Source organism: Electrona antarctica (genome assembly GCF_951216825.1).
Source record: "Electrona antarctica genome assembly, chromosome: 24".
Taxonomy (NCBI): Eukaryota; Metazoa; Chordata; class Actinopteri; order Myctophiformes; family Myctophidae; genus Electrona; species Electrona antarctica.
In genome coordinates this window covers 9,406,321-9,419,667 of record NC_136803.1, presented here as the reverse complement: position 1 = coordinate 9,419,667, position 13,347 = coordinate 9,406,321, and the positions used below count along the sequence as shown (strand labels likewise).

Genomic DNA, 13,347 nt, shown 5'->3' with positions numbered 1-13,347 from the left:
TAATTGTACCACTGTGTCTGTGACTTATTTCTCTGCCCTTGATTTTCTATACTGCTGTAAATTTACATTGTCAGTAGTTATGATTGAATTGATGAATTTGGATAATTCTTTCCATCTAGATGACCAAGTTGGGTCCGGGGACCCTCAGGGGTCCTTGATGTGATTGTTCGCTGTGATAAAGTAACATAAAGTTGATGATGATGAGCAGGAAAAAATACAACGAGACGAGATGATAAACATAACACAGGAACTCAGAGAAACGAGAGAAGAAAGAACAGAGTAATACGGCAGAACAGCGCCACAGCCCATCCACACCCACTCTGTGGCCAGACATATATTACATCGGCAGTGAGATCAGGACAGCGCCACAGCCCGTCCACCCATTCTGTGGCCAGACATATATTGCATCGGTACCGAAGTTTAGGACAGCGCCGCGGCCCGTCCGCACCCACGTTGCGGCCGGAAGCGGTACTGCGAATTTTGTATTCCATTATCCACCAACAGGGAGCACCTGAGTTTCCGTAGTGTAGTGGTTATCACGTTCGCCTAACACGCGAAAGGTCCCCGGTTCGAGACCGGGCGGAAACAGTTTTTGTTTTGTCCGAAAGTAAAGAAAAACACTAGTGCTCCACACCCATTCTGTGGCCAGACATATATTGCATCGGTACCGAAGTTTAGGACAGCGCCGCGGCCCGTCCGCACCCACGTTGCGGCTTGAAGCGGTACTGCGCCCGTAGTGGATTTTTTTATTCCAATATCCACCAACAGGGAGCACCTGAGTTTCCGTAGTGTAGTGGTTATCACGTTCGCCTCACACGCGAAAGGTCCCCGGTTCGAGACCGGGCGGAAACAGGTTTTGTTTTGTCCGAAAGTAAAGAAAAACACTAGTGCTCCACACCCATTCTATGGCCAGACATATATTGCATCGGTACCGAAGTTTAGGACAGCGCCGCGGCCCGTCCGCACCCACGTTGCGGCCGGAAGCGGTACTGCGCCCGTAGTAGATTTTTTTATTCCATTATCCACCAACAGGGAGCACCTGAGTTTCCGTAGTGTAGTGGTTATCACGTTCGCCTAACACGCGAAAGGTCCCCGGTTCGAGACCGGGCGGAAACAGGTTTTGTTTTGTCCGAAAGTAAAGAAAAACACTAGTGCAGTTCAGGTGCACCGGTACAAAATGATGACCTGGAAAATTGAGTTTAAAATAAATGGCCTTTAAATACAGAAAGAATTGTCAAACTGACTTGATTTTTTACAAGACAAGAAACAAAATGACAGCTGGACATGAATAGGTGGAAACAAACTTTTCTTAACACCTTAAGTTTAGTGTTAAAGGTTATTGTGTTGATGTTACTAAAAGCATAATGAAATTGTGAAAAATGTGCCTTATATAGGTTATTAATGGTATGGTCACATAACCCTAAAATAATTCAATACTGACAGCCGGTCAGCAGGTGGATTCACGAAATGTATGTAATGTATATAGACAATATTCTAGGCCAATATAAAAAAAACTACCAATTTTCCCCACTTTTAACAATAAATAAATACAGAAGAGACATTTCACACAGCCAAAGCCAACCTCAGCCGAGCAACAAGTATTATTTTCAAGACACACAATCACACAGGATTTTCAGAGAAAACAATTATTGGCATTGTGGATTTCATCTCATAATAGGACTAAAACCAAATGCTAATGAACAAATAATGTCAATAATGTCCAATTTACCTCACTTGCCTATAGGGAACAAAGTCATATTTCCTCATGGTGTGGTGTTACTGGAATTAAATGGATATTATTTCTTTGTTAAGTAACATAAAAGGCACACCACATAAAAAGACGCAGACGGGGAGTGTTTGATGATTGATGTATATTTCAACATACATTCCATGACCATTGTCACAAACTCAATTCAGAACAAAAGAAAACACCTTTACGTTAAAATTAAACTTCAGTTCTGAAAATGCCTCCCTTAAAAAATCTATTTAATAAAAGCTTCTAACACATGATGTATTGAGATATTAATGTAAGAGTCACTGTTGCTCTAGAAATCTCTCATTGAATGAAGATGTGCTTCTCCATATTGTTGTTAGATGTTAGAGAAAATATGAGGATCACATATCTAATTTTCCAAATCAAAGCCAAATCAAGGTCTGACCCTTGGCTCTAGATTTTGAAGAAATATTTACAGGAAAGTACATTTTTCAGTTTGATGTAGAAAAAAACAAGAGCTGTGACTTTACTTTACTAAGACATTTTGTTGCGTCAAACATTTGACAATTGACAGTATAGCAACTTGTTTTAGTTTATTTTAAAGTCCTATATAGCACTTTCCCTCTCCCCTCTTATGTACAGAGCTCGGCTTGTCCCGGGACTCAGAAGCATCAGTTGTAGTTTAGCATCCATTCCCATTTTTAAACGCCACCCAAGCTTGTGTACTTTGAAACATAACAAAAAAATAAAGAAATAAAAAAGAGAGCCATTTTTCCATCACTATCTTGAAATCAAAACAAAACATGTTTCTTCTTTGAACTTCATCCCCCTCCTCCTCCTCCTCTCATCTGCCGACCTTGCCCAGCCGGTGGTCTGTCTTGGGGTCTGCGATGATGGCCTGAACGGCCACTATGGCCTCGTTGATCTTGGTCTGAAGGTCACGCAACTCCTCTATGTGCAGCAGACGCAGGATCTGAGCCGCCTCGTTCAGCGTGGCATCTGAAGGGGTGTGGTGAGTGGGGAAGGATAGCGTTTACCAGAAATACTTATTTGCAGAAATTGCAGTGGTGGACAGAGAACTTGATTCAAAATAATATTCCTGGTCATATATTAGTACATATAGTGAAAGTTGCTACAGTCAAATTTGTTCTTGAGTTAAAGTACTGGGGTTAGGGATGCAAATGATCGATTAATTCATTCATTGATAGCCGATTCACGTTAAGGATCAATCATTGATTAATTAAAAATGACACACACACACTAGCTAAAGCTACTTCCACAGGTTGCCAGAATTCACTTGATGAAATGTGCACTGACCTCCAGTGTCAAAACCCAAAACGTGTTTGTCCAAGGCAACTGGAAGACCCTGCAGAGGAGATGACAGAGAGAATGAGGGGAGGAATAGAGGAAGGGAGACACAAGGACAGATGAGAAAGCAGAGGACAAGAGATTAGACACTTAAAGCCAAGGGACGTTTCACCACTGGAAGAAACTGCAGTCACTCAATGTTAACACCCTGAGCGCACAGGACGGAGTTCTCCGCCCTATCAATTAGTAACGCCCAGCGCTCAAGACGGAGATTGATCAAAAGGACGGAGATTATTGATATAAAAATCGATCGCATCGCTCCACAGGCTGGGAGCGTCTGTTGCGCAACACTCAATGTTATTTTCCGGTGGGACGTCATCGAAAATGTTCCCCCCCATTTTAGCAGACGAGATCGGAATTCTTAAAATGTTAATAACTCTTGATCTAAATCATTCCAATTCTAAGAAAATATTATGTGTTAGACGGCCCACCGCGGTCCCGTAGCTAGTCACGTTAGAATTAATCATACCTCCCGTTATTGTCAATCGGCTCGGGAGTGTTGTGGCTACATCAAGCTACTTCAGCCACATCCGGGATAACATCCGGTCCGTCGCTAAATGTGCTCCGCTGCTATAAATTGCTGGGCGCTATGATTTAATGGATTAAATAACCCCGGGCGTTTGGGGTGTTAATAGTATTTGTAGTAGGTAACAGAAGCACAATTTTAAATTTGGGCCAGACACACCATTAGTCAGACACCCTATTAGAGCACAAATGAGAAGGTCATGTCCAGCTCTGTACCTCTTTAGTCTGGCTGGCCTTGGAGATGGCCTCTGGACTGAGTCTGTCCTGGATCAGAATGCGGATGGCCTGTAAGAGTAAGACACACGGATCACAACATGACACAAAACACAACATTGAGGAAGCCAACCCATTAGGGGCGGGAACCCCTATTTGTAACTATACCTTTCAAGACGGGAACCCATTTTTGTACAGAATATATATGTATAGTATAGAGCAATATAAATGTTTTGTAATTTTTGAATAAATCTTTGAAGTTTTTCAGAAAACTTAGGTCAGGATTTAGAAGGAGTTTATAGAATCAAAGCAGCTCTGTTCGACACTCGCAAAATAATAATAAAACTAATACAAAATAATCTACGTTAAATAAATGTTCACTCAGTACAAACAGCGAACACTGACTTTGAGCATGACCAGGTAGTCATCATGTCTTTGTATCTTCAGGATGTTTGCCAGAGCCATCACTCCAGCCTTGAAATCTGGATTATTACCTGAAAGCGCGCGCGCGTGCACACACACACACACACACACACACACACACACACACACACACACACACACACACTGTGGATGCTGCCTAAACCAGTGGTTCTCAAACATTTTCATGATCGTCATTCAAGGACTACCAAATTTGTGTCATGCAAGTATACTATTTTTATTCTTTTTAAAACACATCAATTGGAAATACGGTGTGCCAGGGATCCACATAAGAGAAGAATAGTCAACACTATCAAATTGTCAATATCAGTCTGGTGAGCTTGTCCAATCTGCTATTTTCGAATAGCTGAAAAATAAGATAGGGCTAAACTGTTCCTCATGTTGCTTTCCCTCTGGAACCCTTCAAGGAACACACTTGTTTCGGCCCATTTTCCACCTAAATACTTTGGTTCTAGAACTGGTTCCGTTCTAGATTCTTGGTTGGAATCCTTGGTCCCGTACCAACTTTTTCATTTTCAGTGGAAACACTGAAGGAAAAAAGAACCGAACCGGTTCAACTCCGGTGGAAAAGGGGCTTTTGTGGACCTCTGGTCTAGATTTGTTAGCAGGCAGAGAACAGTTGAAGAGCAAAATGGCAGCCATGTGAAAAGATCAATGCAGCAGCTTACTGTCCAGGTTGACGAGGGGATCGACAGGTTTATCACCGTTGTCGGAGGTGGTGGACAGCGGCTGACAGTTCTTGTACTTCTCCACTAGACCGTAACACAGACATACACAAATAAACAACAAACACAGATAATGATGAGTAAAGGCCTATTCATAGTCCAGTTTTCAGTGAAGAGGTGTCCACCGAAAACTACAACATGATGTCACGCCGCAGTGGTCACCCAACACATCTGTTTTGGTGGTCACCTCTTCACCGTAAAACTATGACTAGCCACACTCCAAACATAACAAGATTCTAGTGTTGATGTTTTTTTTTAAATGATATGGTACTAAGGAAATTGTCTTAAGTTCCTGAAGATGAATGGAGAGACTGATAATAGCTGGCAGCAGTGTGATATTTTTATTTGTTTTACAATAGTGACCTCTAGTGGTCATCCTTAATAGTGCATCATTCAAGTACGCAGACATGCAACACAAATGTGTAGTGTCTCCACAGTCCAGTGAGTCCACTGTTACTTCCATTCTATTTCCCACAAAAAAACAACAACATTTGAGAAGAGTTTCTTCCTTATCCATTGGTTCTAAAAGTGGAATCCAAGGTTCCTTGAGGGGGTTCCAAATGCACCTGTACAGGTCTGTCAACTCTGAGAGTGTTCAAATGGGTCAATTTGGTTCCATTTGTACACCCTCAGAGTTATGAGGTCCTTGTTTGAGAATCAATCATCTGTCGTAATCAATAGCAGGTTGCTTGTATGATTACAGCGAGTCAGACAACAGAACAGCTCTTAGTTACCATTGTCTCCATACTCATAGCGCACAGCCAGTCCCAGCAGCCAATCAATGGACTCTTGTCTCTCTTGAGCGCTGAATGGACAGTTCAGGTCCTGCAGGTACTAAAGAGCCAGGAAAAAAGGTATTCAAATACTAGTCCTGGAACTATCATTCAACTCACTTCACTTTCATGATTCATCTCAGCTAGGTGCAAATTAGGGTCCCCAATCCCCATATGACAGCAAAGTCACAATCTAAGGACTTGCCAATGCCTTAAACAACAGCAATGAAATTAAAAGAAAAAAAGACCATTACTGCATCATAAGTAATCAACAAACTATACTATAATAAGTCAATGACCGGTCAAACATTGGGCAAATTGTCAAATAATATAAGAAAAAGGAAAACATTGTGAAAGTAGCTTGTAGATCGGATATTTATCTGTGGAACCGAACAGAGACAAACTAAATGTAATGCCTCGACTCCTACAATTCTCCATGTGCAGGGGTTGTGAGTGAGTGGTTGTCCAAGATCGCATCCAGTTTTGCTGTAAACACCTGCTCCTTCCTAACATGGTTGTGCATGGGTCTCACCTTCTGGTAAGCAGCAGGCCATTCTGAACCGGGAATGTTCCTGAGATTGCCCCTTTCCTCGATCTTATAGTGACGAATCTTTTGGTCTTCCAGCCACACAATGCAGTTCCTAAACTCTGTCTCATCTGGACATCAGAACAAACGTATTCATTAGATAGACAAGACACAGTAAAATAAAACCCTCAGAATTATTTGTAAAATGTTAACACACACACACACACACACAGCTGTGTGAGTCAGTGTGACAGAGGTCACAGGCTCACTCTTAGCCAAAGCTAACTTCCACAGGTTTCAAACCATTCATTTGATTAAACGTTTGTTAAAACAACACAACAGGAATGTTATTATAATTTGAGTTTGAGTGTGCAATCTGCAATGTATGTCAATACATAAGCATAAAGTCATGCTCTCTGGCTGTACAGAATCTACAGATGGAACAAGCCTAAGATTTAGACTCTCGTAGATGTATTTTATCGATTCTGACATTTTCAATCTGTAAGAATCGATAAAATACATTTACGAGAGTCTAAATCTTAGGCTACAGATCTAACACATCTATGGATGGATCCGAACAGCCTCGTTAGCATTAGCAGGCTAGCTAGCTGTTGCCTCGTTGAAAAGCCTCAGAACGTACCTGAACAGTCAAGTCCAACCGGGTTGTGATAATCCAGGGCAGTGAGTTTTCTCCGGAACATTATTTATGAATACAAATATTGTTTGGTGTCTCAAACAGGGACGTGACTGCAACTCGACTTGCTATGTTGTGCTGCTCTGCTCTCAGCCTGCAGCGCTGTCAATGGACTTGCACTGCGCCTGCGCGGACGAGAGTGCTACGTGCTTCTGCATCCCACAGCCTGGAGGGACGCTCCCACAGCCCAGAGATCTAGAGTCTCAGACCCTAGCTCAGACGCCTCTATCCTTTTAATACTCTATGCTCAGACCTCACCTCAACAGCTGCTCTATTTGCTTCTTCTTTGGTACCTCCTTCATTCATCAATGATCATCATATCAGCTTGTCTGCTTTGCTGAACTGCCAAGCATACAAGTTTATTTGGTATCTAATGAATTCTTAATATAGGTTTGGGAGCGATTACTTTGAAATGTATTCAGAAATACAAATTACATGTTTGCAATTACATAATCCATACATACAGGGTTACATGTAATATAATCTAAATACCTTTGGATTAATTTGGTTTAGAGTTCACATTCATCCAATAAATGCATTTCCCCCTGAACATATTCTGATTGCATAGTCAGGCTCCCCAATCATTCTGCTTACCTTGCAAGAGTGACAGAAGTTCATGGTCCGAGACATGCTAGAGTCGATGTTTAGTTTTGAACTCTGTCCCTTATACAAGTCTTTTCTCTGCGGGTCGCTGAGATGTGCATGCTGTAATCTTGGTGACAAATGACGCCACTGTAGATATCTTTGTTGTACATGGTATCCCCTAAGGGCCGATTCAGTCACTGCCATGAGTGCCCCCCAAAAACGGAAAACAAAAAGTTCTGGAAAGGTCCTATTGCAGGCATTCAGCTAAATGTGTTGAGATGAGTACAGTTCAAGTGCGTCTGGTAAGATGAACATGGAAAATTCATTTTAAATAGTGTTACCTGTAGGGATCACTGGAAGTAAATGGTCTTTAGCCACTTTTAATACTGGTCTCTGTAACTTTACAAGAAATGACACATCAAGTCTTTAATTGCAGTTTTATTTCATCACTTCATTGTGACAATCATGCTGCAACACAGTACAGGTAGCTGAACATATGCAAGCGCCATCTTGTGGGCAAAAGTGGATGAGCACATTAAGCCCATTATGAACAAGGAACAAGACGGAAATATACAGTTGAGTCATTGTAGTAAAGACAGACTTTATTCTTCTTCCATTTAGGAAACATTAAATATAACTTTTAACAAAAAGTTCTGCATTGGGACATGTTTACCAAGTGCTAACGGGACTCTTGTTCCTTAACCTTTCCAACAATTCCTCATCCCCCCAGGGAAACTATTTGGTGTGCGCATTTACAGCCCAAGCTCCTCTGCCATTCTCGCAGCCTTCTCAACAACTTCTTCGATGGGTCCCACCATGTAGAAGGCCTGCTCGGGGAGGGGATCGTACTCGCCTGTATGGAGGGCAAGGACAAGGCATAAGTCATTAAATACAATATGGTATTCAAAAATCATGCTTAAAGAATGTTGCAGGTGTTAATCCCATCGACTAAAGCACCATACATACTCTGCATAGCTGCTGATTTTGCAATAACCCTGATTCTTTTGATTCAAACATTTAAGTTGACAACAAATATTCATGCCACCATGACATTTAAACTTCATTCCACCCATGGCAAGTTAATAATGTAACTGACAAGACACGAAGCCCTCTACTAGGTAGAACAACAAACTACAGTAGGCTTTGAAAAATGCTTCACGTTCACGAACCAGGAGAAAGTCTAAATACACACCAGCAAGAATGGCCTTGAATCCACTGATGGTCTCCTTGAGGGGTACAAGCTTGCCTGCGTGGCCAGTGAACACCTCAGCCACCTGGAAGGGCTGCGATAGGAAACGCTGGATCTTGCGGGCACGGGCCACTGTCAGCTTGTCCTCCTCAGACAACTCATCCATACCCAGGATGGCAATGATATCCTGCAGGGACTTGTAGTCCTAGAAAAAGGGTAGATGTACAGGTTTTTTTTAAAACACATAACAGCTTTTAACGCAGGCTGAGAAACTAAATTCAAATACAGATGGTCCCAAGACACATTTGTGCCATAAGGCATTGGTGGTTCTTAAAGTGGTTTCCTTGGGGGTCCCTAGCAAAGTAGTTAACCACTTTTATGTTTACTATTCAAAAATAGCAGATCTACAAGCTCACAGCATGTAATTTCATGCTGCGCTGCGAGCTTGTACATGTGCCATGTATCGAAAAAGTTAATAAATCTTCCTTTGTTGTCCCTGGCACAAAACCTTTTCAGACGAGGGTCCATTGTCAAATACATTTGGGGGTCCTTGACAGAAGAAAAAAAACCACTGCCATAACCAACCTGGAGGATCTTCTGCACACCACGGGCGACATCGTAGTGCTCGGCTCCGACAATGTTGGGGTCCATGATACGGGAGGTGGAATCCAGGGGATCCACGGCGGGGTAGATACCCAGCTCAGCGATGGCGCGGGACAACACAGTGGTGGCGTCCAAGTGAGCGAAGGTGGTGGCGGGAGCAGGGTCAGTCAGATCGTCAGCTGGCACATAGATGGCCTGTGAGGAAGCAACAAGAACATTTTTAGTCTAAAACTACGACAGTGAAACCAAGTGAGATTGCTTCCTCAACTGCTCTACCGACTTCCATGGGATTATGCAAGAAAACTGGACTGCTATTGATCACAATTTTCATTTCAACCTTCATTACCTGCACAGATGTGATAGAGCCCTTCTTGGTGGTGGTAATCCTTTCCTGCATGGTACCCATGTCAGTGGCCAGAGTGGGCTGGTAACCCACAGCGGAGGGGATACGACCCAGCAAGGCAGACACCTGAGGACAGGAGTTCAAGACCTCGTTAGAAAGTATAGAATTTAGTTCAATTTTCTTAATGCATACTTCATTGACATCTACGTGCACTGAACACAAATTTCATATAGGCCTAAGATTCAGAAAAGGCTCCACGCACCTCAGAGCCGGCCTGCGTGAAGCGGAAGATGTTATCAATGAACAGCAACACATCCTGTCCCTCCTGATCACGGAAGTACTCAGCCACAGACAGTCCAGTCAGAGCTACTCTGGCACGGGCACCTGGGGGCTCGTTCATCTGACCGTACACCAGCGCCACCTAGTGATGGAGAAAACACAGGATGGAGTTAATCAAAGGTGCAGCCAACATCCCCATCTGTGCATAAACTAGAGACTGGACAACAAAAGTATTTCCATTTCACCAAGGTGTCCCAATTTGGTGTAAATGTTAACACTTTCAGATATCTACAAAAACAGCTTTTCTACACGATCACATGTCGTACTAAGAATTGCCACATGACTAGGGCATAAGTGGTGAAGACTAATTGTGATTTCCATACTAAAATGCGTTTGAGAGGAGACTTGTACCAATCCTCACCTTGGAGGTAGTGTCCTTCAGGTTGATGACTCCAGACTCAATCATTTCATGGTACAAGTCGTTTCCCTCACGGGTACGCTCTCCCACGCCGGCGAACACAGAGTAACCACCATGGGCCTTGGCCACGTTGTTGATCAGCTCCATGATCAATACAGTCTTACCCACACCGGCACCACCGAACAGACCTGTTGTGAATGTGATTAGAAATAAGTTCAGCGTTACACAGGGCAGCATTTACACAAATGTACAATAGGTATATTTCTTCAAAAGAGTAATTGGTAATCAATTAAAGCTTCGCAAAAAAAATTATTGCTAGTCTTTCCATCTTATAAAATAAAGTTGTTTTTGACTGCTGGGTAAACAATATTAAGTCAAATATGTAAATCAACGCTATGAAAGTGCTTCAAGAGCCCTATGTAGTCTGTCTCACATACCAATCTTTCCTCCCTTGGCGTAGGGGGCCAGCAGATCAACCACCTTGATTCCAGTAACCAGAATCTCCTGCTCCACACTCATGTCAGTGAACTCTGGAGCCTCAGCGTGAATGGGGGCAGTCCTATAAAAGGTTGGAGGAATTATCCAGTTAGTTAAGGATTGAAGATTTATTTAGGCTAAAAGAGTGTGCCTCTCCCCCACAGCAGTGTACTAGTATTGGATGCATTCGACAAGAATCCAGTAGACTTACTGCTTGGTAGTGATGGGACCCCTCTCATCAATGGGCTCACCAATGACATTCATAATTCGGCCCAGTGTCTCAGGTCCCACAGGGATTCTGATGGGGGCGCCAGTGTCCACAACCTTCTGTCCACGGACAAGTCCCTCTGTACCATCCATAGCGATGGTACGCACTGTGTTCTCTCCTGAAGACCCAAGGCAAAGAAAAGATTTTTAGAACGTTCTCAAAAAGGTTTTGTAGTTGGCCAGCAAAAAGCACATAGTATACGGTTACAATCCGAGAGCCTCACCGAGATGCTGAGCCACTTCCAGGACGAGTCTGGATTCCCTGCCGCCTACTTCCAGGGCGTTGAGGATGGGAGGAAGGCCCTCGTCGAACTGGACGTCCACGACAGCACCGATGACAGCCACGATGCGCCCGTGGGCGATGGCAGCAGCAGCGGCCGGTGCGACATAGTCTCTGCCTGTAAACCAACATCCACACAGTTGAACATGTATTGAATACTTTACTCAAAATGTTAACAGACCATGGTACAGTCAGACATAAAAGCTAAAAAGGACCACCATTGTGGTGCTATGCATTTTGTGGTTAACGACCCAGTTTCTGCCTACAATCTTGACCTTGCAGTGATTCAAGATTTTCTTTAAAAGCACAGTCAGGTATAGCGGTTCGACTGTAAGCCAGATAACTGTGTCTGGCTGCCGACATGCAAGACATATGCATGTTGTGGTCATGCACTCTGTGCCCTTGACTGAGGGCCTGGCCATTCCCGGACAGTCTGGGGAACCCTGTCCTTGAGTAGTACCCACTGTGGGTTCCCAGCGACTGCCCAGTACTCCTAAAAGTTAGAATGGGTTAAATGCAGAATCATTTCCCAAGGGGAGGGGGCCAACAAAATATAAACTCAATGTCAACTGTTTATTCTGCAATGTTATGAATATGCAGACACTGGAACGTTAATATCCTATGTTGAGGCTACAACAGCCCCATGATTAAGTTATGTATTAGTTAACTAATTCAATGCGACAATGAATGGGATTTTACAACAGGCTAATACTAGCCACCAACCGGCACATCAATGACAAGATGGGGGCGTGCGTGATTCAAGGTTAGCAATTAGCATTATGCCCGCTGGGTTAAAAGTACATGATCCATCGCAGCACAAGGGAAAATGCACTAATAGTTGATCGATGCAACATTCTGTCCCCCTAAACTTGGCAGTAGCAAGCGGACACTGACGTTAGCCTTTTAGCTTAGCCTGCTGTCACCGTCCTCATGTCATTACAGAGGTCATTACCGTTTTGCACACAACAACATACGCCATGTCATGTCATTTCAAATTACGCGTGTAGATAAGGGACAATGAGCACCACATGTCAACATTTAAATCACAAGGACATTCATTAACATAAACCTGGATTAATTTCATTCCGCGGCCTGCAAAGGCCAAAGTTAAACACTGCACGTTAGCCCGGCGTGTTGCTAACGCGAGTTAGCACAGGCTCCGTCCTACCGACAGCGGCAACCCCTCGTCGGGGATAAAATGTAATGCTCCATGCATCCTTTAACTTACGTGAGAGGACGGATGGGGATCCTTTGAGGGCTTTGAGGGCCGGGAGGCCAGGCTTGAGCGCCTGCAGAGCCCCAGTACAGCAGCGTCCCACAGCTCCTAACATGTTTAAAAGATGGCTGAAGGTGGAAAGAGACAGCTGGCGATGAGGCTTTATATTGATGACTCACGGCCACGGGGAGGCGACACTGAGCATCAGTATCAGTGTTGCCAGACTGGGTGAGAGAAATAAGCCAGAACTGCAGATATATGAAAACATATATATATGCCTGTGGTCTTTTATTATATTTACTCGCTATATAGGATAGGCTACTTACTGTATGATATAATTACCTGTAGTACCGGTATGTTATTGATCTTCTTCTTCTGATTGACTGACTGACTCTAGTGCTCTGCTCGCCATACTTTATAGGGTGACGTGACGTCATGGCCTGACTGATTGATTGATTGTCACTGATTGATTGTCATTGATCGTCACGCTGTCGACCGTTTCCGTGGCTACAGTTATTTAATTAAAAAAAATCTTGGGGAAAAAAGTGACAAATGTGTAATATTTTTTAAACATTTTAGCAACACAATTTTAGTATACCCCCATACCAGATTGAGATTCCCTGGCACAAAATACTTTTAGACCCTATTGACAAATATTGAAATACATTAATATAATCAGACTTTAGAAACAATTTTAACTACCAATATTTA

The 13,347-nt window shown here is 43.1% G+C and overlaps 2 protein-coding genes across 2 annotated transcripts; both read right to left on the bottom strand.

The window, feature by feature from the left end:
* Positions 1-1,852: 1,852 nt before the first annotated feature.
* On the bottom strand, positions 1,853-7,156 carry rtraf (RNA transcription, translation and transport factor). The gene is made up of 8 exons (XM_079495807.1): positions 6,926-7,156; positions 6,292-6,416; positions 5,721-5,820; positions 4,930-5,013; positions 4,226-4,314; positions 3,824-3,892; positions 3,032-3,080; positions 1,853-2,713 (listed from the first exon to the last, which is right to left on the bottom strand). Exons 1-8 carry the CDS (start codon positions 6,984-6,986, stop codon positions 2,559-2,561), a joined length of 732 nt encoding a protein of 243 aa, XP_079351933.1. The 5' UTR covers positions 6,987-7,156; the 3' UTR covers positions 1,853-2,558.
* Positions 7,157-7,984: 828 nt separating this feature from the next.
* atp5f1b (ATP synthase F1 subunit beta) lies at positions 7,985-12,808 on the bottom strand. Its single transcript, XM_079495796.1, has 10 exons — positions 12,649-12,808; positions 11,365-11,538; positions 11,085-11,259; positions 10,834-10,955; positions 10,400-10,584; positions 9,962-10,120; positions 9,703-9,825; positions 9,339-9,551; positions 8,757-8,958; positions 7,985-8,417 (listed from the first exon to the last, which is right to left on the bottom strand). The coding sequence occupies exons 1-10, from the start codon at positions 12,749-12,751 to the stop codon at positions 8,317-8,319; spliced, it is 1,557 nt and encodes a 518-aa protein (XP_079351922.1). The 5' UTR covers positions 12,752-12,808; the 3' UTR covers positions 7,985-8,316.
* Positions 12,809-13,347: the final 539 nt, after the last annotated feature.